This window comes from Maniola jurtina, chromosome 10 (genome assembly GCF_905333055.1).
Source record: "Maniola jurtina chromosome 10, ilManJurt1.1, whole genome shotgun sequence".
Lineage (NCBI taxonomy): Eukaryota > Metazoa > Arthropoda > Insecta > Lepidoptera > Nymphalidae > Maniola > Maniola jurtina.
This window is the reverse complement of record NC_060038.1, coordinates 12,732,373-12,755,467: the sequence shown is the minus strand read 5'-3', so window position 1 is coordinate 12,755,467 and position 23,095 is coordinate 12,732,373. Positions and strand designations below refer to the sequence as shown.

The window sequence follows — 23,095 nt, the reverse complement described above, 5'->3', positions numbered from 1 at the left end:
GGGATAAAAATAACCTATGTCCGTCTCCGGGACGTCGAAATCAGTTAAACGGGTGGACCGTGGATAGTATGGATTAGGTGTAATCTGTTTTCATACTGAAAATTACATTTTTACAATTTGGAAGGCCAGAAAATTCTGCAGTTTCCTTTCGGCAACCTGCCGGGCGATTCAGAACACTCGATTCGGTAAGTTATCGTTCGATAAGATGTATTTTTCAATGGAAAGTACGTCTTATCGAACGGTAACTTACCGAATCGAGTGTTCTGTATCGCCCGGCTGGGCGGTTTACTCGGCTTCTGGAGCGAGCTTGGATGGCTGGAGTGAAGTCTTCGGCGGGGAGGGGCAACGCACGCACAACAGACGGAAACGTTTAAGTGCGGAAACCAGCCCAGAGAGAGAAGAAGAAGAAGACCAGAAAATTCGTAGGTGAGCATAAATATAAGTACGGTAGTGCCAACTACGATTTTATTCGTAGATTTTGCTTGGACATTTAAAACCAAATAATGATTCCTGGTATTAGAGATAAGATTGCATTTGAAAGTTTGTATTAGCAAAAAAACTCATGATATTTAGAATCAAAGTTTAATAAAAACCGAATAATCTACAGTACAACGATAATTCCGTCGGCGTGTCGTCGCGATTCGCAACGATCGCCACGTGACGTGACCGCAACGCCTCGTTGGGCCTCGCAACGCGTAACGTCGTTGTACTCCCGCGATAGTATCGCCCATAGAGTTTGGTCGCACGGCGAGACTATCGCCCCGGTATACTTCGAGAGGATGAGACGAATGCAGAGTAGAAGGAGTAGAATTATTTATAGGTTTTATTTATTACAATATTTTTATCAAGTTTGAAAACTACTCTAGATATAATACTAAGAACAGGAACACACTAACGTAATTTTATAATACAGACTCCAAGTTTTCAATTTCAACAAATGACACGAAAGGCTTATGGTAACTACAGTATGAAATAATAGAAAACACAGTATACCTAACGTATTCTATCTAAACTCTAACTCATTCTTTCGCAGGCTCTATCCTATAGATGTATGTATCTGTCTCTTTCATCGAGATTCAAACCACAACTGTACTGAAGTAATTTTCACTTCAATACATTATACTTCACTTACTGTCTGTATGACAATCTCACACTTGAAAAATTTCTTGTCGAGATATTACAGGAATATTATTGCAATTCTTTGCTACTTGATTCTAAAATATGTACCATTGGCAGTCTTATAATATTTCGGCGCATCATGGTTGTGTTCGAGGGAGGAACGTATTATTTCTTTTTCGTGTAACTTTAGTTTAGCGTTACATTTGTGAGAGAATTTCTCTGTACAATACCAGTATCTGAAGTCGTTGTTAATTTTTCTAAACGTGTAATTCTTCAAGAGTATGAGATTCTGCTTTCCTCTCGCTGAAGGGATGAACTCGTAAGATAAACCTGTAACATTTTAAAATATAAATTAACTATTATGTCGCAAGCAAGTCTAAAATTCCTCAGTGCTTGAAGACCAAAGTCTTCGAACAGTACGTGTTGGCAATAATGACATATGGATCTGAGATATGGTTGGTAACTATGCTTCTCATAGCCATAAGAAAGCTCAGAGTCACTGAGTGGGCGAAGAAGAGAGCTATGCTTGGAGTTTCTCTACGTGGAAGAAATGAGGAGATCCGTAGAAGAACCAGAGCAATCGATATAGCTCATAAGCTCAGCGGGTTACGAAGAAGTGGCAATGGGCGGCATAGTTTGAAAAAGCGATAGACGTTGGGGTTCCAAAGTGCTAGAATGGCGACCTCACAGTGGAAAGCGCTACATTGGAAGGACCCCCCCCCCACAAAGTAGACAGACGACATCAAATGAGTCTCATGGAGCCGCTGGATTCAGTATGCGAAAGATCGTGAAGTGTGGAAGTCCCTACAAGAGACTTTGTCCAGTAGTTGACATTTATCGGTTGATAATGATGAAGCAAACCGCTCAGCGCGCTATAGAGCGAGCTATGTTGGATATCTCTCAGGGATAAAATCTAGAAGGAGGAATATCGTAGAAGAACAACATAGCTCAAAGGATAAAGTGAAGAAGAGACGGTCAGCAAGTTATGTCCGTTGCAGAATCGATGACAGATGGAGTAAACGTATTCTGGAGTGGAGACCGCGTACTGATAAGTGTATGAACTAATGACCTGAAGGTGGAGGGAAGCGGGTGAGCAAGGACTATTTGGTGGCATGCTCTTGAAATGGCTTACGTTCAATAATGGAAGCTTGCAGGCTGATGGATTGGAATGGAAACACTGGGATGTTCAGATTTGTACCTCTCACTTTCGGCCTTGGAAAAGAAGCCCGTAGAAATATTATGAATAGTGAAAAAATAAAAATGCAGATAATTTTTGCAAATTTTTCCCTTCAAAGAATTCTCTTTTACAAAATAGAAATTGTGTTTTAAGCTTCTTCTTTTCTTCTCTTCTTCAAAAAATCTGTGCACATTAATATAGGACTATCCATTTTTTACCCGACTGCGGTGAAGCCCAAAGGAGGGTTATATGTTTGACCTGCGTGTATGTATTTTTATTTGTTTACTTTTATATATTCCCCGGTTCTTGATATTACGTATGATGGAGGGAAATGGTTGTGATCCTTAAACCTGGATATTATGCGTAGATCTCTGTCAACGTGGATGTGCTTCTTACAACGACTTCTGCCTCTTTCAGTACAATGCCAGGAAATTATATCGGTGTTTCTTTTACGCAATTTTTTAGGAAGACTGAATGTATAGTCGCAGTACATTAAGAAGTGTTTTCCATTTATTAAATTTATGAGTTTACCTGGAAGATTAAATTCATTTACGCAATTTTACCCATATAACGGTTAGTTTGTGAATAATATTTTATAGAGAAAGAAGAAGGTAAAAGCAATTATTTCACTGTGGATAGCTCGGTGATTAGTCATGTAAGTAATAATAAAAATAAGCATGGTAGAACATGAAATTCTCAAAGGAGAGTCCTTAAATATTTTCATATTAAGTAACGAGAACAAACGCAAAACGAAACAGTAGCAAAAAATACTATATTCTATAGTAAGAGTAAGCAATATTTTTACAAAATTGAAATGAAACTTTTTTTAAATAAACTATGCGTACCGGAAAGCTTAATAATATAATAATGTCAAACAAATGTTTCAGTCTCTTTTGTATAACTATAAACCTTGATCGGTTTATTAGATTTTGTTGGATTTACATATTTTTTGGAGTTCGTGAAACAAACCCATTTTTACGGAAATCTGGCAAATCACAGACAGAGTTATTGTCTAGAACGTGTCTATAAAACTTCGAGCAGGCGGGTCACCCGCTGTTAAGTGATTACCGCCGCTCATGAGCATTTGCAGTACCAGAGGAACCGTCGATGCGTTGCTGGCCTTACAGGTATTTGTTAGTCCGCCCCTTAAATAACCCCTGTTGTACTTAATCTTGTGGGAACACCGCCGATGGGAGTTGATTTTATTGTTTGAAAGAATTGATTTCATGATGGGATTATTCAAATGAGAACCAAAGCTGCGTGTACCTGGAAGGCGCTGGCCATTGAGGGCGCGCTAGGGAATTCTCTTAACATTTGACATAATATCCATTCCGTAGCTTAACATAGCTCGGAGGATTGTGGTTGTGAGCATTGAAGTCAGCAATAACTTGTAAACTCTTATCCACGTGGACATACTTTTTGCAGCGAATGGCCCCTCTGGCTGTACACTTCCATAAAACAACATGTTTCAAAGGTTGTGGCCCGCTGAAGGTGTAGCCTTTCCACATTAGAAACTTCTTCCCAAAGGCCAGTGTTATCAATTTCTCTGCAACATGTATGTTTTAAGGTTTTACAAGAATCATTTTTTGCACTACAATGTTTAAATGAAAGTCCAAAGAAATTTTTCCCCAAATATATCTACTTAAACCAATACTTACTTAAGGTCCAAACGCATTTGCAAAGCTGCGCTGAGCGATGCGACTGCGCCTTGCTCACTCTAAAAAAGTCTTGGTCTCAATGTTTCCTGTTCCAAAAGTAATACAAGAATAATGATACTGATTACATTATTTATTAAATCCTGAAACATGTAAATTATAATACTTAATCATATCAGATAAATGTATATTAAAATATCAATTTACATTACAATATGTAACAGTTCTTTGTACAACGTTTCAAAAGACAAAGTCTATATTTCTTTCAAATCACTCACGCGCGTGAACCTTACTCATACGTGTATAATTATTATTATTACATACATATTATGTATTATGCCCGCGCAAGAGCGCTCTTACCAAGCAGCAGGCAAGCCATCTGTGGTGTTTGCCGATGCCTTGCTGTTCGTTGCTTGCAACAAGCGTGAAGCGCGTCCTTTGCAGTTTGAGATGGGGCGTGTTACCAGTTCACAGTCGATACGCCTGGGTATTTTATTTACTTCAATGCTTAGCTATAGCATAAAGACCGCCAGCAGTGATTTCTAAAACAGGCGGGTCGTGGGAGTGTTCGTGTGATATGCAAACCAGCTCGTAGTCATCGTTGACGTGCAAACAGACTGTGCACTTCCATCGTATCCTTCCGGAGCAGTACCAGCGCTCCCCGTTGGACATCGGCGACGGGTTCGTGAAGGCGTACCCGTTCAGCATCAGGATTGTTGCCCCGTCGACCGCTGTTACGACTTTCACTGCAATAGAATATTGGCGTTTTCTTGACTCATCTGTTACTTACTTCACTAGCCCATGTTATAAATGCGAAAGTGTGTTTGTTATTATTTTTATTCATTATACGCACGTCGCACACGCTTGGCCACAATCCCACCTGATGGAAAGCGTTGGCAGGTACCTACTTCGATTATGTAGAGTTGGGGTTGATATACTTATCCACTGCATAACCTCTCACAAACTTTTACCAATTTTACCTATGATATTTTACTATAAAACTCAGTGAGGTATATAATATATCTAATAACTAGGAGGATGCCCGCGGCTTTGCCCGCGTGGATTTCGGTTTTTTAAAATCCCGTAGGAACTCTTCGATTTTCCAGGATAAATAGTAGACTATGTCTTTCCCCGGGATGTATCCCTAGTCTGTACCCATTAAAATCGCAGACAGGCAGACGCACTTCCGCAATTATAATATTAATCATGGATTGTACCTTGACCGAAGAACGTTAATTCAAAGGCAATTTTATGTACTATCTCTTTATTTGAAAAATTAAGTATTTATTAATAAAATTATCAAGTAATTATGACTAAATGAAGCTGGGACATCTAATCTAAGAAAATAATATGCTAAAACTATAAATACTCTGAACTGAGGAGGTAGACATTATAACACAAGCTTGTTTTATGCGATAATTGCTGGTCAGCTAAAAAATTGCAATAGTCCACTTGGATTTTAAAGTATGTTCTATTATCTCTTTTATAATATAATCTTTAAAAAAATAAAAAACACTAAAAATGATTCTACCTGTCCGTGTGCTTTAAACCGGTTTTTTTCGAAAGGCAATAATGTGAAGATGGTTTAAGGACAACTAAAACAATGCATTAGGCACAATATTTTTGTAGCGTAGTAGCACGCGCGTATGTATCCGCTAGTATTTTAATAAAAATTTCAAAACCGTAAAAATTTTGATTTACAAATTAAATAATGACTCACGATATTTGACAAATAGGTACATAACAATGACTATTACTTAAATTTTTTTTTTGAGCTACATGTTATATAAAATTAGAGTCCTTAATCTATATTATCTTAACTTGCTAAAATTATATCTAACTTAAAGTCTCAAAAGTAATATAACATTTGTGTATTAGGTACGTCAACATAATAAAGAGTGCCATTAATAACGGGTGTTAAAACTATTATTAAAAAAATAAGAAAATAACTATATCCTAATAACCTCCACATTATGCTTACACAAATTAGGTTCACTTACCTGATTTATTAATAGCTTATGCCCGCGATTTTATACTCGTGGATTTTGTTTTATTGATATTCCATGAGAAATCTTTGATTTTCAATTCGTCTTCAGACTATAATTATACCTTTTGTCAAGGTCTATTCAGCGGTTCAGCCGTGAAAAGGAAACAGGCACCTAAATAAACAGACAGACACCCTTCCGCATTTATAATGACTACTTATAGACTAATCTTATAGCTAATGAGTTATTACTATAATGTCAATATCCAGAAACTACAGTATACCTAATTCATAGGATGCGCTACCATAGTCGCTTATCATGTTATTGGGACAACCAAATAGTTCGATTTTAAAGGCTACCATAGACTACAGTATGATGGACGACAAAACATGAGGCGACGACTGACTATGCATTGAACAAAAACTGATGTCAACCGGGATTGTGTACTATTTAATCCTTCAATGAACAATGCAAACTGGTCATGTTGCCACTTCAGATTTAGTTATTGCGAGGTTTGTAAATGTTTGCATGCTTGTCTTTCCGTGGGAAATAATGGGTCATATAAATTTTTTTGAAGACGCTTGCGAGTTAACGTTTAGACGTAAAATACTAGGTATTTTATGTCTAAACTACTAATTAGAGAATAGATTGCATTATTTTAGTTGCTATTGAAATTATTGCTCACTAAGAGGGTTACCTACTTGTTAGACAGTTTATTATTGTTTAGCTACCTATGATTCGCGAGTGATACATAGTAAGTATTATCAGGGAGTCTCAAAATAAACATGTTTAGGTTTAGATTCAATGACGGGTTTGGAATGGTCATGACTTCCTATCAACGACACAATTTTTAGATTTGGATCCGTAGTCATAGTGACATTACACTGGTCAGATTTGCTCGATATACACTTCCATACTGTACCCTGCTTGGACTTAGCTCGCCTTGTAAACTGGTAGCCTTCGTAAACTAGAACATATACGCCTTTTTTGTCATTTTTTATTAAAATTGGATCTTTAAAATTTGAATACGAATCTGCAAAATTAGTTTCGTTTAAAATTAGATCTGCAGAGTTGGCACGTTTAGGTTTAGACTCGACGGCAGGCTTTCTGTGATCGTGCTCTCCTGTAGACAGCACAACTTTTAAGTTTGCATCAGTGGTCACAGAAGCATTGCACTGGTACAGTTTGCTCGCTTTGCACTTCCATACTACGCCTAGCTTGGACCTAGATCGTTTTGTAAACTTGAAGCCTTTGTATAATAGAACGTGTACTCCTCTCTTATCACTTTTCATTAAAATTGGGTCTGTACAGTTAGCATTTTTAGGTTTAGACTCTATGACGGGCTTTCCGTGGTCGTGATCTCCTGTCGACAGCAAGATTTTCAGATTTGGATCCGTGGTCAGTGAAGCATTGCACTGGTGCGACGTGCTGGCTTTGCACTTCCATACTGTGCCCAACTTGGACCTAGATCGTTTCGTAAACTTGAAGCCTTTGTGTAGTAGAATGTATACTCCTCTCTTACTTTTCATCAAAATCGGTTCTGCAATCAAATCATTTGATATTAAGTATTATATTATTATGAATAAACTATTCAACGTCCGGTGTAACTTTATTCAATTATTTGGTGTTATTCAGTTGTACACAAATCTCGTAACTGAAGGACCTACTGAACTATAATGCTATCCTTTTTTTGAAAGAACATTGTTAAAAGGATATCACGTCATTTAAACTTGTCAATTTAGTTACATGTAGAGATGAGTGTGCAACAGATTAACACAATAATTGACTGTCTAACTCTAGCCTGTAGAGTTGATGAAGGTGGGCAGTAAAATTACTGTTGTAATTGACAAGCACAGCACATAAGTATCACTTTGTGAAAACTCTGAAACATATTTGACTGTTCTACGGCTAACCTGGGTGAGCTTTAGAACAGGTTTTTTGCTAATAAAATCTACAATATTTTAAGCGTGAGGCCAAACGAGCGTAATCTTGTAAGTAGTCAGATGCGTATTTTCGGTTCAACTGTTTGTTGGGCTGCTAGACGGACGGACAGAAAAAAGCGACTCACAACTCCTGTAGCAAACTGACGCTCTTTCCTTTACCTCATTCCGGCCCCCGATCGAAAGTCGGGCGTATTTACGCGCAATAGTTGAACTATCGAACTTATTTTGAGTCTTGTGTGGCAGTTTTGGACTTTTATATGAAACCAAAATGCAGCAGAAATTACGCGACTAACTCAGAAAATCAGGCTCGTCTGGTCTTACACTAATTGCATGCGTTACGGTTACTGTTAAGCTTTAACTACCAATAAAAAGCAAAAAAGTTTACAGGAGTCAAAATTCATACCTCATTGACTAAGGTAGGTAAAAAGTAAAATTTTGGTCCAAGGTTTTGACCCATTTTGTTTTATTGACGATCAAAGATTGACGGTAAACGTAACGAAATTTCAACAGTCTGTCATATCACTGGATATCATATTAGTGAACGAAGGAATTTTATAGAACTACTAAAGATTTTTATCAATCCAAATAAATGATATGAATAAAAGAAACAAACAAATTAATTCATTTATTAATTTAATCTTACGTCTATGATTTTATAAAATATATTGAAATAAAATAAAATTTCATAATTGTTGTAATTTTCATTACATTTCAATATGAATACATCGTTACATTTCATTCAAATAAACAAGTGTAAATTAAAAATTTATAACACCCCCGACAAGTGAAGGTCTTGAAAGTAACTCGAAAAGAGCTTATAACATTCAAACGGCTGAACCGATTTTCTTGGATTATAGCTAACAACACTCTCGATCAAGCCACCTTTCAAACAAAAAAAAAATTAAATTAAAATCGGTTCATTAGATTAGGAGCTACGATGCCACAGACAGATACACAGATACACACGTGAAACTTATAACACCCCTCTTTTTGGGTCGGGAGTTAATTACATAATTAAGGAAACACCTGACTGATGTCGGCGACGTCAGTATTTATGCGCTAGAATGATGTTTCGTCTATTTGTATAGACTATACTATTCTTACATTCTCGCGATTCTCAATTTATATAATTTCTTGGCAATTTATATTCTTACAAACTCGCCGTATTTGTTAATATGAAAACTAGGCGGTACATGGTTATGTACGGTTTGAATGTCAGTGATGGTCGGTTCGGTGCAATTACTAGCCATGTACACTTTAGCTGTGCACTTCTTCGAGCATCTGGAGGAACAATACCAGATCCCTCCAGTGTTTTGCTTGGCGTAAGTGAACGATTTGTAATACAGGAGTTTTTTGCCTTTTCTAGATGTAATAAATTTAGCTGAAATAAGGTTGTAATGAGATTTACGAGATTTACATATCAGGTGTCTAAAGAGCTTGTAAAAGTATCAGAAAGGTTGTTAAGACATTAAAAATGCCTAATCCAAAGCCAAACGGTAGTCTCTTCAGCTTGAATTAGCATCCCATGATAGAACTTTACCTATATTATGCTGGAGTATAGTGCGTATATTTTGAGAACTCTCTCGCCATTTTAGCTCTGTGTCAACTATCATGTCAAAAGTAGATACCTTTATTCACCGTAAATTAAGGACTAAAGTCGTACTTTTGACATCAAAGTTGACCAATGGTGAGTGAGATCTCAAAATGTATGCACTATATTTATTAACACTTTACTTTCTCTGGTGACAAAAGTAATAATAAAAGGCAATTAGAAGTTTCTTCTATATTTTCTCATAATGGTATTAATGAAACACGGTAGTCAATCATTAAAGTTTCCTTATCATATTCTTTATTCGATAAAAAATACAAGCTTACCTAATGTACTTGCACAAAAAAAAAACTAATCCATGATATTGCGACAACCCCAATACTAATATTACGTATGCTAATAGCTAACCAAACTATGTATACTAATATAATAATATATACAATTTGTAGAGAACAGGCAAACAGACCGACAAGAAAGCGGGTTAGTAAAAACGTTTAATTAAAAAGCCCACCTATCTCCGAAGTTTACTAATCTAGACCTCTGAAATGATTTACAGGAAAACTAAAAACTAACGCTTTAACTAGCATAGTTTTTGGATATTAACAATAAACCTCTACAAACAAAGTTAGTTTTGCGGTTCGTTAACAAAAGTGATTCATACCAGTTTACTTTTTCTGTAGTAGATACGGAACCCTCGGTGCGCAAGTCTGACTCGCACTTGTTAATAAGCAGTCAACCATCAATTTTTTTATAGACCAGCGCTTGGCTGCAATCATAACTGTGTGCCTAGTGGGAGATTTTTAACCTATTTAACTTTTACGCGATCGAATAGGTTAAAAATCTCCCACTAGGCACACTGCTGGCAAGTGATGCAGTCTAAGAGCTAGAGCGCGGTTACATAGAAGATGCCTACTCACTCTTGCCTTGGTTTTTACGATATTTTCCATTTTCGTCTACGGAAATGTCAGGCGGTGTATGATTATGTACCATTTGAACTTCAGTGAGACAGCCATCATAGGTCAAGAAGACCTGAGCTGAGCACATCTTTGACCATTGTGAGGAACAGCACCACTTCTCTCCCATTTTATTTTTGCTGTATTTGGAGTAAGTGAAGAAATTGTAAAGCAGTATTTTTTTCGCTCCGTTTGTAGAGGTGATAAATATTGGTGCTGTAAATGGGATTTGCATATCAGTTCAAGTTTAGTTCATTTTATGACCTTTTACAATCAAAGGGTATCCAACCATACTTACGACTAAGGTGACCTTCGTTCGGGACCTCTTCGCGAGCTTCTGGTCTGTCATTACAAAAACACTCTAAGGGTAGGACTAATAGGATAACGTGGAGTCGGGGTGAGATTTGACAGGTTTCGTTCTGGTTTAGTTAAATTTATTTAATAATAAGCCATTCTCATAAACTTCGAAGTCGAAATAATAAAATTTGAATTTATTATTTCGACTTCGAATTATTTTTTTATAAAGCTATCCATTTTTATACATGAGACGTTGTTGACGAAACAGTGCCCAAAAGTGATTTCTCACATGGGAGCGTGTAGTTGCTAAAATACTATGAAAGCCATAATAATTATTAGGCGGCAATATTAGTCGCCCAATAAAACCATAATTTTTATTTACTTGTTGTCTTATGTTATCTTTATTATTCTGCTGTTTTTACATTTTTATGAAGCTTAACTTTGCCAACTTATTCAACTTAGCTGTCGCAGAAAAATTAAATTGCTCCCAGTTAACTTTTTTTTCTAAATTTTCATCTAGCTATAAGCTTGGTATAAGTCGCCGTTTAAGTTTTTAGTCGCCAGCAAAATAATTTCCCATTAAAAACCATGGTTGGTACTTAATTATCTACTTATATCTTTTTATACATGTTCCACTTTCATCGATATATTTCATCGATTTGCGAATTAGAAGGTCCATAAATAGTGCATGCCAATCATCTAATTTTATAGCAAGCATTAAGTAGTAGGTATAGTATTTTTATTTTATACTTACTCTCGTTATCACAATTAACGTTTTCATTAATGTTTGTAGGCGGCATGTGAATATGTACTGTTTCAATGTCAATGACATAGCCATCCACCAGCACAGATAGAACAGCACCACCTTACTCCCTTCGCACTAGGGTTTTTTTTAAATCTTTATTTTAAGAGATTATTCGCTGCGCGAATATGCCTCTCTATATAGCTGCAATATAGTGCATTCTAAATCAAAATTAATCTAGATTAAAATCTAGCCAGTAATCATCTTATATACTTACATATGAAAGAAGGAATAGGATAATTAAAGGACTTATAAAGCATGATTTTATGGCCTTTTTTTCGTGAGTCGATAAATTTTGGTTCTGGAAAGTAAGATTTGAATAATGTCGCTTCAACTTTTATTAAAGCAACCACCGCGTTCGCCTTTTTGCGGTTTAATGGTTAAGTTTAAAAAATTAAAATGAAAGGCTTATCAAAATGTTTACATGTTTATTTTGTAGGCGTGAATAATTTCTGAATACAATAAAATGTGCTTACTAAATAATCTATGTACATAGTTGTACCGATTCTGATGGTAACTAAATTTTAGAGTATTCGCATCTTTTCCTTACCAATGTAATAAGAAAAGGACATACAAACTGATTTTAATTCAAAACTGTCAATTCGGGACTTTAGATCTTCTTGTCTGTTTTGAGATAATACCAGAGTGAACTAGTGTGAAGGAACTCTCGGTTTGATGATATGTCAAATATTAGGCTACGTGAAATCATAGAAAAGTAGGACTATCTGTGTCAAATGTACTAACATTTGGCCACCATTTGACGCCAGCCAGTGGCGTCGACGCCTCGACTTTTTGTTAGTAGTTATCAGTCGTGAACTGTGCTTATACTGTTTAAAGTTGTTAATTTGACATTTTCCATCATTTTTTTACCAATATTAAAAAGAAAAAGATGCAGATACTCTTTAGCTTAAAGAAAGATATCAGAATCGACGCCAATTGTATAACTAATACTTTCTTATATACTTTCCGCTCGCATCCCTATAAATTTCGGGCGGTGCATGGTTGTGTACAGTTTGAATGTCAGTGATGGAACCGTCCGGGTTCAAGGATATCAGAGCCGGGCACTTCTTGGAGCATCGAGAGGAGCAATTCCACCTTTCTCCCTTTTTACTAGTGCAGGTTTTTGAGTAAGTGTACAACTTGTAAAGCAATACTTGATTCCCTTTATTCCTAGATTTGATAAATATAGCTCCTGAAAGTGACATTTGAGTATCAATTTTACATCATTTACACATACATAATTATGTATTTTAATGCTATACATTAATGTATATACTTGCACCACCCATGTACCTCTAATATCTATAGCTATGTCCTATAATAAGGCCGCCAAATTGTACCTGCCTATATTTTTGTTTTGCTTTGTATGTTTTTTTCTGTATTAATTTTGTGGTGTACAATAAAAGAATATTCATTATAATAATAATAATATTTTTTTATTTCAGGCAATATAAGTCACAAGACAACTTTAATTCATTCAAGAAGAAGAAGTTCCTTCATTCAATTATTTTCATTTACTGTAATCTTTATTTTTATTCAGAGTGACTTTATAGATAGGCGATTTTTCACGGAAAGTATAATTCAAACTTACAATCGTTTGCCATAACAAGGAATTATGATAACGCGGATATTTCGCAGGTCAGTTCGCAAAGAAAATGCGAAAAAGCGGATTTTCGCATTTGCAATCATAAGTGCGAAAGTTCCATTTTTGTAAAATGATCATTGGCTACATAATTGATTGAACTAGATGTTTCCCCTTCTATAAGCAGCAAAACGATGCAAGCGTCCTCGCTTGCACGCTCTTTAACTCAGGTCGAATCCGAAAGGTGCCAACGGAAATTTAACTTCTTTAATTGGTTTTATATAGTATATGTATTGCTTATTTTTGTTGTTTCCTTAAATTGACTTTTTTTTTTAAATTTAAAAATTTCAATTTCCTCCTTAGTTCCTAATTTTTCTTTTGAATATAAAATATTTCTTTTTTTAACTTTCTTTCCTCCTATACGGTTTGTTTGATAACAGGGAGTTATAACATCTATACCCAATACGTCACTTCTGGTTTGAGGCAATAATCTTTTATTACCGGCATGTGCTACTAGGTACACTAAAAAAAGAATGTAGGTACCTAATGCCATCTATAAAACCATCTTCGCAGTATTGCCTTTCTACTGAAGTCGGTTTGGGGCACATCGATTGAATGGTTTCAAAGTTTATAACGGACATAGGTAGAAACATTTTTTGCGTTTTATAATTAAGGTGAAGAAGGTGGGGTATCATGCACACATTTTCGATTTCGAGTGCGCTCTCTCGAAGTTTTTTCACTTAGTATCCACATTATCTTAGCATTAATTTTCTCTTTCCAAGTCAAGTCCTTGACTAATCTTATGGTCTTGTGGTAATTTTCCCTTTTTTCTCTTCGTAAGGACTTTTCTACGTCATACCGCCTTTGTGTCTCAGCCGACGTTAACGGCAGTTTAGCTAAAAAAAAAGTTATATTTTATTATATCTTGAATTAGCGACCCGCCCCGCCTTCACACGGGGGTAGATATTAATTTCATGGTGTCAGTGTCAATTTACACTTGTTAAATATAGCACAAGTGTAAATTAAAAATTTATAACACCCCCGACAAGTGAAGGTTACAGTAGGTAACTAGAAAAGAGCTCATAACTTTCAAACGGCAGAACCGATTTTCTTGGATTATAGCTAAGAACACTCTCGATCAAGCCACCTTTCAAACAAAAAAAACTAAATTAAAATCGTTTCATCAGATTAGTAGCTACGATGCCACAGACGGATACACAGATACACACGTCAAACTTATAACACCCCTTTTTTCTGCTCGGGGGTTAAAAAGAATAAGACAACATTTTCGATGAAAGTTCTCAGTCGGCTTGATTTTTTGGACATCTTGAACAGTTGTCTTCATATTTCAACAAATTAACACAAAACAATATTAAACATACTCACTATAAAACTTTTTATTGAATGACTATTGATGAAAATCGCATTGATATCCGTTGCGTAGTTTAAAATATCTAAGCGTACATAAGGACAGATGGCGGGTAGCGACTTTGTAGAGATGTGAACTTGTTCTAGCCGCTAGCATTTAATTGCATCACACCAAAGCGTATTAAAAATATTTAGAAAAAACAAGGTTTTAGTTTTTTAAAAAAAGAGTGTATGTTATGTTACATATTTTTTCTCATAAAGAATTTTTTTTTATTGGGATGAAACCGAAATATGGTAAGGGTCCAACAAAACAGGGGTAACATCTAGTTAGGTATATCCTGCTGGTCGATTCCGGAAGAGCTGTCTGTACCATTATTACACAATCAGAGGTGATTGCGACCGCCACATTGTAGGATGCCAACAGCTGCCGCGCTGTAGTTTGGCAACTATAGCGTAACGGTCGCAATCACTTCTGCGGCTCGATTGCGTTGCCAATAGTAAGCGAGCATCACTGATTGGTCGATGCTCGCTTACTTTTGGCTACAATGCATTATTGCTACAAGAACAGCATAAATTTAGTCAATAACAACAATTGCGATTGTAATAATGATTGATGCAGGTTTTACGGAATCGAGCTACTGCGGCTCGATTGCGGTACAATGACAGCTACAATGTCACGATCGCAATCATCACCGATTGGTTGATGCACGCTTACTTTTGGCTACAATGTATTGTGGTTGCAACAAGAAAACTATGGTTTTCTTTGTGAATTCAGCCAATCACAACGATTGCGATTGCAATAATCATTGATGTAGTTTTGCTGCAATTGAACAGCTGATTGGACGACACTCGCTCACTATTGTCTGCAATGCAGGCTACAATACATTGAGGCAACAAGACTACCATAAATTCGGCCAATCATATCAATTGCGATTGTAATAATGATTGACGCAGATTTTCCGGAGTCGACCTACTAGGCAATTACCAATCCCGCCCTTCGTAGCGCAGCGCAGCGCTTCGTAGTTTCAAGTAGCGTGGTTTGTGGGTATGTGAAGGTTTCAGGGCAATTACAGTGCCATCATTGGATGTAAACATTTGTGCATTGCAGTTTCTTGAACGTCTGGACGGGCAGTACCAGAGGGTTCCGTTTTTGCCAGAGCTATTCCGAGCGTAAGCGTATTGATCGTAAAATAACATCTTTTTGCCCCTACTGGAGGTTATGTATCTGGCTGCTAAAAAGTTATACACACAAATATTAGTACATTCAGTTTTTAGTATGCTTTAAGGTCCTAAAGGGCCAGTTGCACAACGGATAGTTACCGTTAACTTAACCCACCATAAAAATACCAGTTTGGGTTGCGTAAGTCAGGGTTCCTTAACTGTATACCAAAAGACATACCTACCACATACATATCTACCTTAATTGCGGAGGTAAGAATACTTGCTTGTGTCAGCCACTTTGCTTGGTTTGTCGGTCAAGTTTAACTAAAAGAAGCGGCCGTCCGTCTGGCCAAATCTCATCGTGAACGCCTAATTTGTAAGGAACTACCGGATACTACTCTTCAAAACCATGTTCGATTTATTAAAATACCAAAACACGGAGGTATCACACACTATAACGATAAGTTTCTATGGTGCAACAGGCTCTAATCATATTCCTATTTATTAACAACTATGTAACCACCATACAGTACCTAAGTACTGTTCAGTACCTAGTGCGTTTACTAACAGTTGACTAAAGCCATAGTTAGTTGGTTAGTAATGAAAAGTAAACTGAAAAAAACTATATTTGACCATGCTCATACACTATCATGTTTTACAGAAAGATGTTTTTGTTATTATTATTACACTCTTTATTTGTCCTCTAAAACACATGACAGAGAATAGTTACAGAGATAAAGAAAAGAACAAGAATTAGAATACAAAAGGCATCATTACTACTACTAAGTAAATGATGAAAGAAATGAAATGCGTTGCTGAGGTCTTCTTATAAGTCAAAATTTTTCAAAGCATTTATTCAAAGTAGTTACCATTGTACACTCTTTGATTGTCAATGGCTAACTTTGTAATTTTTTTTTTCTCTCGTCTGGCTTTACACTGATTAGCCAATGTCAAGTTTGTAGTTATTTAGGGAAACTATATAAGTATGGACTTCGTTTGTGCCAGCGCCCGCCGACACACGCGCGGCGCCCTTTTAGAGCGCTTCCCAGTTAGTTCCACCACCAGAAAACACCAGTAAAACACAAAAACCGGCCACTTCCAACAAAAAATCACTCCAAAAAGGCACCGCACGCGCGCCAGCAAACGCCAACCATTCCTTTGTAATATAATGATGTAAGATGTAATATATAGCAGAATACCTTGCTCTTCCAGATTACGTAAGTATAGTTCTTAAATAGCGATCTCTGCCAAGTGATCTGAGGTACAAGTAAGGATAACTAATTATATAAAATACAATATACACATATAAAAGCAGAAACTAACTGACTAACATATCAAGGTATAGCTCAAACCAGTGGGTCTCAAAACTGGAGATTTGTCATCTCGATTCTCTCTGTATTGTAGACCACCCACTTTAGAAACGAAGAAAGGATTTTCAGCAATAGGGTCTTGGATTGTAGTAATAAAATGATGTGACGTTTTGTATAGCAGTAGGTTTTGTATAGTTATGGGGCTAGCATTCAGTATTGAGGAAAATAATTTAAAAAAAAATAGATTTTTCGAAATTTTTAACACAATCATACGTCATCCATACAGTGTGACTTTGATAATAATAATTAATTACTACAGTCCAAGACCCTATTCCACCCAAGCGAAGTCGGGCCATTTATTAACCCCCGACCCAAAAAACGGGGCGTTATAAGTTTGACATGTGTATCTGTCTGTGGCATCGTAGCCCCTAAACGAATGAACCGATTTTAATTTAGTTTTTTTTTTGTTTGAAAGGTGGCTTGATCGAGTGTTCTTAGCTATAATCGAAGAAAATCGGTTCAGCCGTTTGATAGTTATCACCTCTTTTCTAGTTTTCTTATAGAGGTTTTTGTGTCGGGGGTTTTTAATTTTGAGTTATATCCTAATATACTCTCCACTACTGTCCACATAAAAGCTAGGCGGTTCGTGATTATGTTGGAGTTGGGAGCTAATCATAACCTCATCGCTGTTTGTAAACACTTGCGCTGTGCACTTTTTTGAGCGTCGGGAAGGACAGTACCACAACGTTCCGTTCTTACTAAACCAATGCTGATAGTAAGTGTATTGTCGGTAAAGCAACATCCTTCTGCCTTTTCTGGAGGTGATAAACCTCGCTTCTGAAAAGTGAGATTTGTTAATCACATCGGTTATGTAACGGCAACCAAAAAAAAAAGCAACATCGATCGCAAAAGTTAGTACCTCTTCCCTCCATGATTACCATTTTGCTCCATAGTTAACAAATCATGAGTCTTTGAAACCAATTCTGCTTTTACTAACGGTCAAAGTTCAATTGAAACAGTAACGTAATTTTAATCGTCTATCATGAAACCGGACATTTATAATTTATAATTTAACCAACTATGTCTCGTCAGCAATTATTGTATTCAGTTGTAATCAAAAGTTGGTGATTAAGGTTAAGGTTAAATATTCTGCTCCGTAGTTTACAAATCCTGACTTGTCAAACCCATTTTGCTTTTATTAACAGTCAAAATTTAATCGTAACAGTAAAGTACTCGTAACTTTAACAGACTGTCATGCAACTGAACTTCAGACTTTATTTGTAACCGTTAACCGACTGTCTTCTTGGCAATTATTTTTACTTCGTCTTGGAGATCATGTACTGCTGAGTAAAAAATATTGCAAATCGAACTTTAGAAAGAGACTAGCCGATGCCCGCGACTTCGCCCGCGTGGATTAAGGTTTTTTTGAAATCCCGTGGGAACTCTTTGATTTTCCGGGATAAAAAGTAGCCTATGTGCTAATCCAGGGTATAATCTATCTCCATTCTAAATTTCAGCCCAATCCATCCAGTAGTTTTTGCGTGAAGGAGTAACAAACATACACACATACACACACACACACACACATACAAACTTTCGCCTTTATAATATTAGTGTGATAGTGTGATAACTAACAAGTAACCTGGTGACATCGAAGATCGATCGATTAATCGATTTTAGTCGAGTTTTTCATGGATCAATTTTCACGACGATATTATCTCGGGCGATACGACAAGATAGGAGACCAAAACATTTCTCAGAATTCATTGCGTGTATTCAAAATAAGCATAATACATTCATGCTTCCATTTAGGTATTTAATGATAAATAAAAACTTTCCTTAACTTAGAATAGAATATTATGGGTAAAGATACTTATTGCAAGATTTAATGTATTTACAAAATATACGTGGTCATAGTTATCTTAACTAGAATTGTTTTAGCTAAGTAAGTAATTATTAACCTATTCAGAAAACATAATCAATTTTGCCCTTATTTACGGACATTATAATTATTGATTTTATAATTCTGCCGTCCTTTGACTAAAAAGCTGCAAAAAGTATTATTTTTGTTATCACAAAAAATGTATGAATTTTCATAAACTACTTATTAATTATTATAAAAAATAATGCTACGTACGACCAAACTATAAAGTAACTCAAAAAGTTTATCCTACACAGAATTATTTTTTAGAAAACATTTGTTTTTACTGTCGATCATTATTAAATATTCCTTGCAGTTTACGGCTTTTTAGTTGAAGGATCACTGTAAGTGGCAAATGAAAATAATCATAAACAACAAAACAGACGTTAGAGGCATCGTCCGTGGGTTAAACCTAACTTTTACATTCAATAGTGAGTGAGAGTTTAAAAAAACCATAACTACCCATTAAGGATGCCCGAAACGATCATTTGCAATTGACAATGTTCACGTGATTGAAGATTTCAAATGATGGACGATTGAAGCTCCAAATGAAGGTGTATCATTTGCGCTTGCTTCAGTCTGATATTGAACTGCAATGAAGAAAGTCAAGTCGCTCGAAATATGATTTCAAACGCAGATATAGTTATTTCTTGCAGTTTCTACCCACAAAAAACGAAAAAAACTAGACATTGGTCAAAGAAATGTTATAAATTAAGATATCGCTTCACTAATGAACGTTTACCAAGAAATCTTTAAAAACAGAGCGGATGATTATAAAAACGATTGACAATTATTGCTGTCATTGAACATCAATGCACAGCGCGTCAATAGCCATCAATCAAAATTTCTTTCAATACCGTAGTTGCAATTGACAATTGCTTCAATTCTCTTGTTAAACGATCATTTGGCATTGACAATGAGCATCAATCGCGTAAAAATTGACAATCGCAATTGATCGTCTCGGGGGCCCTTTATATTTACAGTGACATTTCTTTTTTTTTAGATCTCACATATTCCCCTTTATTATTTATATAGAACGTTGGTGGATCATGGTTGTGTTCAGAACTTATGACCGTCAAGACACCTTCATTTGACAACAAAACTTGTGCGTTACACTTCTTAGAACAACGCGACGAGCAGGCCCAAGATACCCCCCTCCTGGACTCAAAGTTTTTAGCATAGGGGTACTTTTCGAAAACCAGTAACTGTTGGCCCCTTCTCGATGATATGAAGTGTATTTCTGAAAATCAAGAAAAAAGCTTAAACAATTATATAATTAAAATAATATGGATTCGAACCGCTAGAATATGGAATGCCCTTCCAGCATCAGTTTTTCCCTCAAATTTTAATATGGGTACCTTCAATTCAAGAGTGAATAGGCATCTTCTACGCAAGCGCGCTCCATCTTAGGCTCTGCATCATCACTTGCGCTAGTCTATTAATTAAAAAAAAGGTATGGGACTTGTTAAAGTAAGCGCCCCGGACGCGTTTCTTGGCGCTCACCCTGTGCGCCTTGGCCTCTGCTGTCACGTTCTGGGCGTGTTTTTTAGATCTGGCAGGGCGCTTTTGAATTTGGTTCCAATAGTGTCACACGTTTTGTCCTCACAGCTTCCCCTCGCGCGCCCGGGGCGCTTGCCCCTACAGGTAAGCGCGTTAGGTAAAAAGGCCTCTGGATGACAGAGCAAGACGTAGTAGAAGTGACTGCGCATAGGAACTGTGTTATCCTAGTACACGCGAAGCGAAAAGTTGACAGATTAACAGTTTTTATGAACTTCGCTAAGTTTCAACTATACTTACAACTCAAGTCTAACTTAGGAGCATGGATACTTACATGGTGTATGGATACCGTTACTATTATACCTACTCGATTTGACCACTAAAGCCTCCTTTACATCCCTCTGCCAATTTTTCACCTACGAGGAGAAGCTTATTGTATGTATACAATTTTTCACCCTCTTACTAATAATAAACATTGTAAAGCGATTTTTCAACTGAACAATGTGTTGCCTTCTTCATACCAATGCCAAATTACCGATGACAGAAAGAGATAAATCGGTATTAATTATTCACTCGCTAAACAATGTTTATTAGGAAGGCTAAAAATCATTCAAATGAAACCCAAGGATTTAATTCTGCACAAACCCTTTATTTAAATAACAATATTTTTATCATCTTTACTTAATTTGAAACTTAACTACCTTCTTATGTATAGGTATCACTTAAGTAAATACACATTTATTTCAATAACATCTGCATTATAACATTAGGTCCATTATACTAGATAATCTGAACGAAGCAGAGATGAATATGAAAGGTTATTCTATAACTATATATATTCTGTAACTATAACTCAGTTGATCTTAAGTTCCAAGAGAACTAAGTTTTAATGTTTAAAAACTTATCTGCAATTCATAGAGGCAAAAGATAGATGCCCTTACCCCTAGGGGCCTAGATCAAAACTGTTTCAACTCAAAATAAGTAACACTCTTTTCAGAAACAAAGAAATAACTGGTTTTTGATATATTCAAAATTTATTAAAATTTCAATGAGGAATGCCATGAAAAAAAAAAAAAAACTTAAAAAAACTTTTCAAAAGAATTATTTTGTATTGAATATAACAAAGCTAGTTACTCACTGCAGTTTTATTCTCATACAGAAAATTGAGTAATAGATCAAAAATCTTTCAAGTGTGAATCAGACTCTCATACAAAGGATTCCATACCATTGTACAAGAAAAAACACTTTTTCAATTTTTGTGGCAGCCATTCTGTGAAAATTTCAACTTTCTACCTATTATGGTTCAGGGGATACAGCCCGCTGGCGGACAGACGGATGGACAGACAGCAAAGGCTTATCATAAGGTACTGTTGGCCCCTTCGGGCACAGAAGAAGAAGAAATGAGGTTATGTCTAAAAGTGAGGTTTTTGAGATGAAACAGTTTTAATTTAAGGATGTGAGCGATCAAATTGATATTTCCCATTAAACTTACCAAGGTTCTAGGTGAATGAAGACAAGTGCAAATTGTAGACTTACCTGTGACAAAAATGAATTCATTGTTAATTAAATATCTCAATTTTAATTTTTTGTACATACACTGTGTATATCATCCCACTAATCCCACTATCCCACTTCCCACTAATATTATAAAGGCGAATGTTTGTATGTATGTGTATGTTTGTTACTCCTTCACGCAAAAACTACTGGACGGATTGAGCTGAAATTTAGAATGTAGATAGATTACATCCTGGATTAGCACACAGGCTACTTTTTATCCCGGAAAATCAAAGAGTTCCCACAGGAAATTTAAAAAACCTACATCCACGCGAACGAAGTCGCTGGCATCAGGTAGTTATATTATCATTATCATTTATGTAAGTTGCACAGTGCAGAATTATTAACAATTATATTACATACTTTTCTTAAATTGATCCTAAAGTGGAACATAGACTAGCTACATCATATAGGTACCTACTTGTTTTGCAATAACTGTACTAAGTGGGATCAGTCCTCTGGATATGCAGATGATTACATGGTACTGGATTATGGGTTTTTTGGGTCTAAGGTCTGTATTAATTACTTCAGTAGATTCAGATTAAATACATTATAACAGCATCTGATCCCATATTAAGTAGGTATAATAATAATTGTTCTACATACGTACTTACTTGATTTTTAATTTCATTTTCAACTAATCAGTGGAATCGCCATTGAAAACTTATCATGAATGCTCAATTGATTAGATTTGATGTACTAAGTACTTTAGGTTAGGTTATTATTTTTTAGCTTTAGAAGTTAAGTAGGTGTGATCTTGAGACCGTTTTTGAAATACTACGTCCTGCCGTTTTTAACCATCATTAAAAGTACAGCATTAAAAAAACACGTACCTGTACTCGTTATTAGAGCCTTCCCGCCAATTTGTTAGGTTCACTATCACAACACGATAACTACTCCCTTTATAGAACTTATATATATATATTTAACTATTCACAAATTACACTATTAATTGAATACAAACAATTGAACAAGGAAACTACTTCCGATAAAAAATCTTTGCCTAAAAAATAAGAAAAATTTAAATAATGAAACATATCGATTAACACGTACGAAGATAGCACTAAATTATACTGATACTAATTTTTTAGATCTTTATCATTGATTTTAGTAGCGGCGTTAAGAACTATCAGGAAAATTTCGTGTTATTTTCTACAAAATAAACAATTCAACTTTTAGGTTATGTATTATTTAAAAGCGTCGAGAAACGTCAAACATCAAA

The 23,095-nt window shown here is 35.9% G+C and overlaps 2 protein-coding genes across 3 annotated transcripts in view; both read right to left on the bottom strand.

Moving 5' to 3' along the window:
- Positions 1 to 5,342, bottom strand: part of LOC123869106 (FLYWCH-type zinc finger-containing protein 1-like) — a 13,287-nt gene extending 7,945 nt beyond the window's left edge. Inside the window, exons 1-5 of the mRNA XM_045911845.1 lie at positions 5,321 to 5,342; positions 4,479 to 4,697; positions 3,713 to 3,842; positions 2,318 to 2,406; positions 1,228 to 1,449 (exon numbers count right to left, since the gene is read on the bottom strand). Of these exons, the coding sequence (XP_045767801.1) occupies positions 1,228 to 1,449; positions 2,318 to 2,406; positions 3,713 to 3,842; positions 4,479 to 4,697; positions 5,321 to 5,342 (682 nt within the window). The remainder of the gene's footprint in view (positions 1 to 1,227; positions 1,450 to 2,317; positions 2,407 to 3,712; positions 3,843 to 4,478; positions 4,698 to 5,320) is intronic.
- Positions 5,169 to 23,095, bottom strand: LOC123868955. Of its 2 annotated transcripts, none has more exons than XM_045911673.1 (2): positions 22,707 to 23,095; positions 5,169 to 7,476 (listed from the first exon to the last, which is right to left on the bottom strand). In XM_045911673.1, exon 2 carries the CDS (start codon positions 7,463 to 7,465, stop codon positions 6,701 to 6,703), a length of 765 nt encoding a protein of 254 aa, XP_045767629.1. In that variant the 5' UTR covers positions 7,466 to 7,476; positions 22,707 to 23,095; the 3' UTR covers positions 5,169 to 6,700. The 2 variants fall into 2 exon arrangements, 1 of the variants encoding a protein (XP_045767629.1); XR_006796767.1 differs by lacking the exon at positions 5,169 to 7,476 and adding an exon at positions 21,669 to 21,855.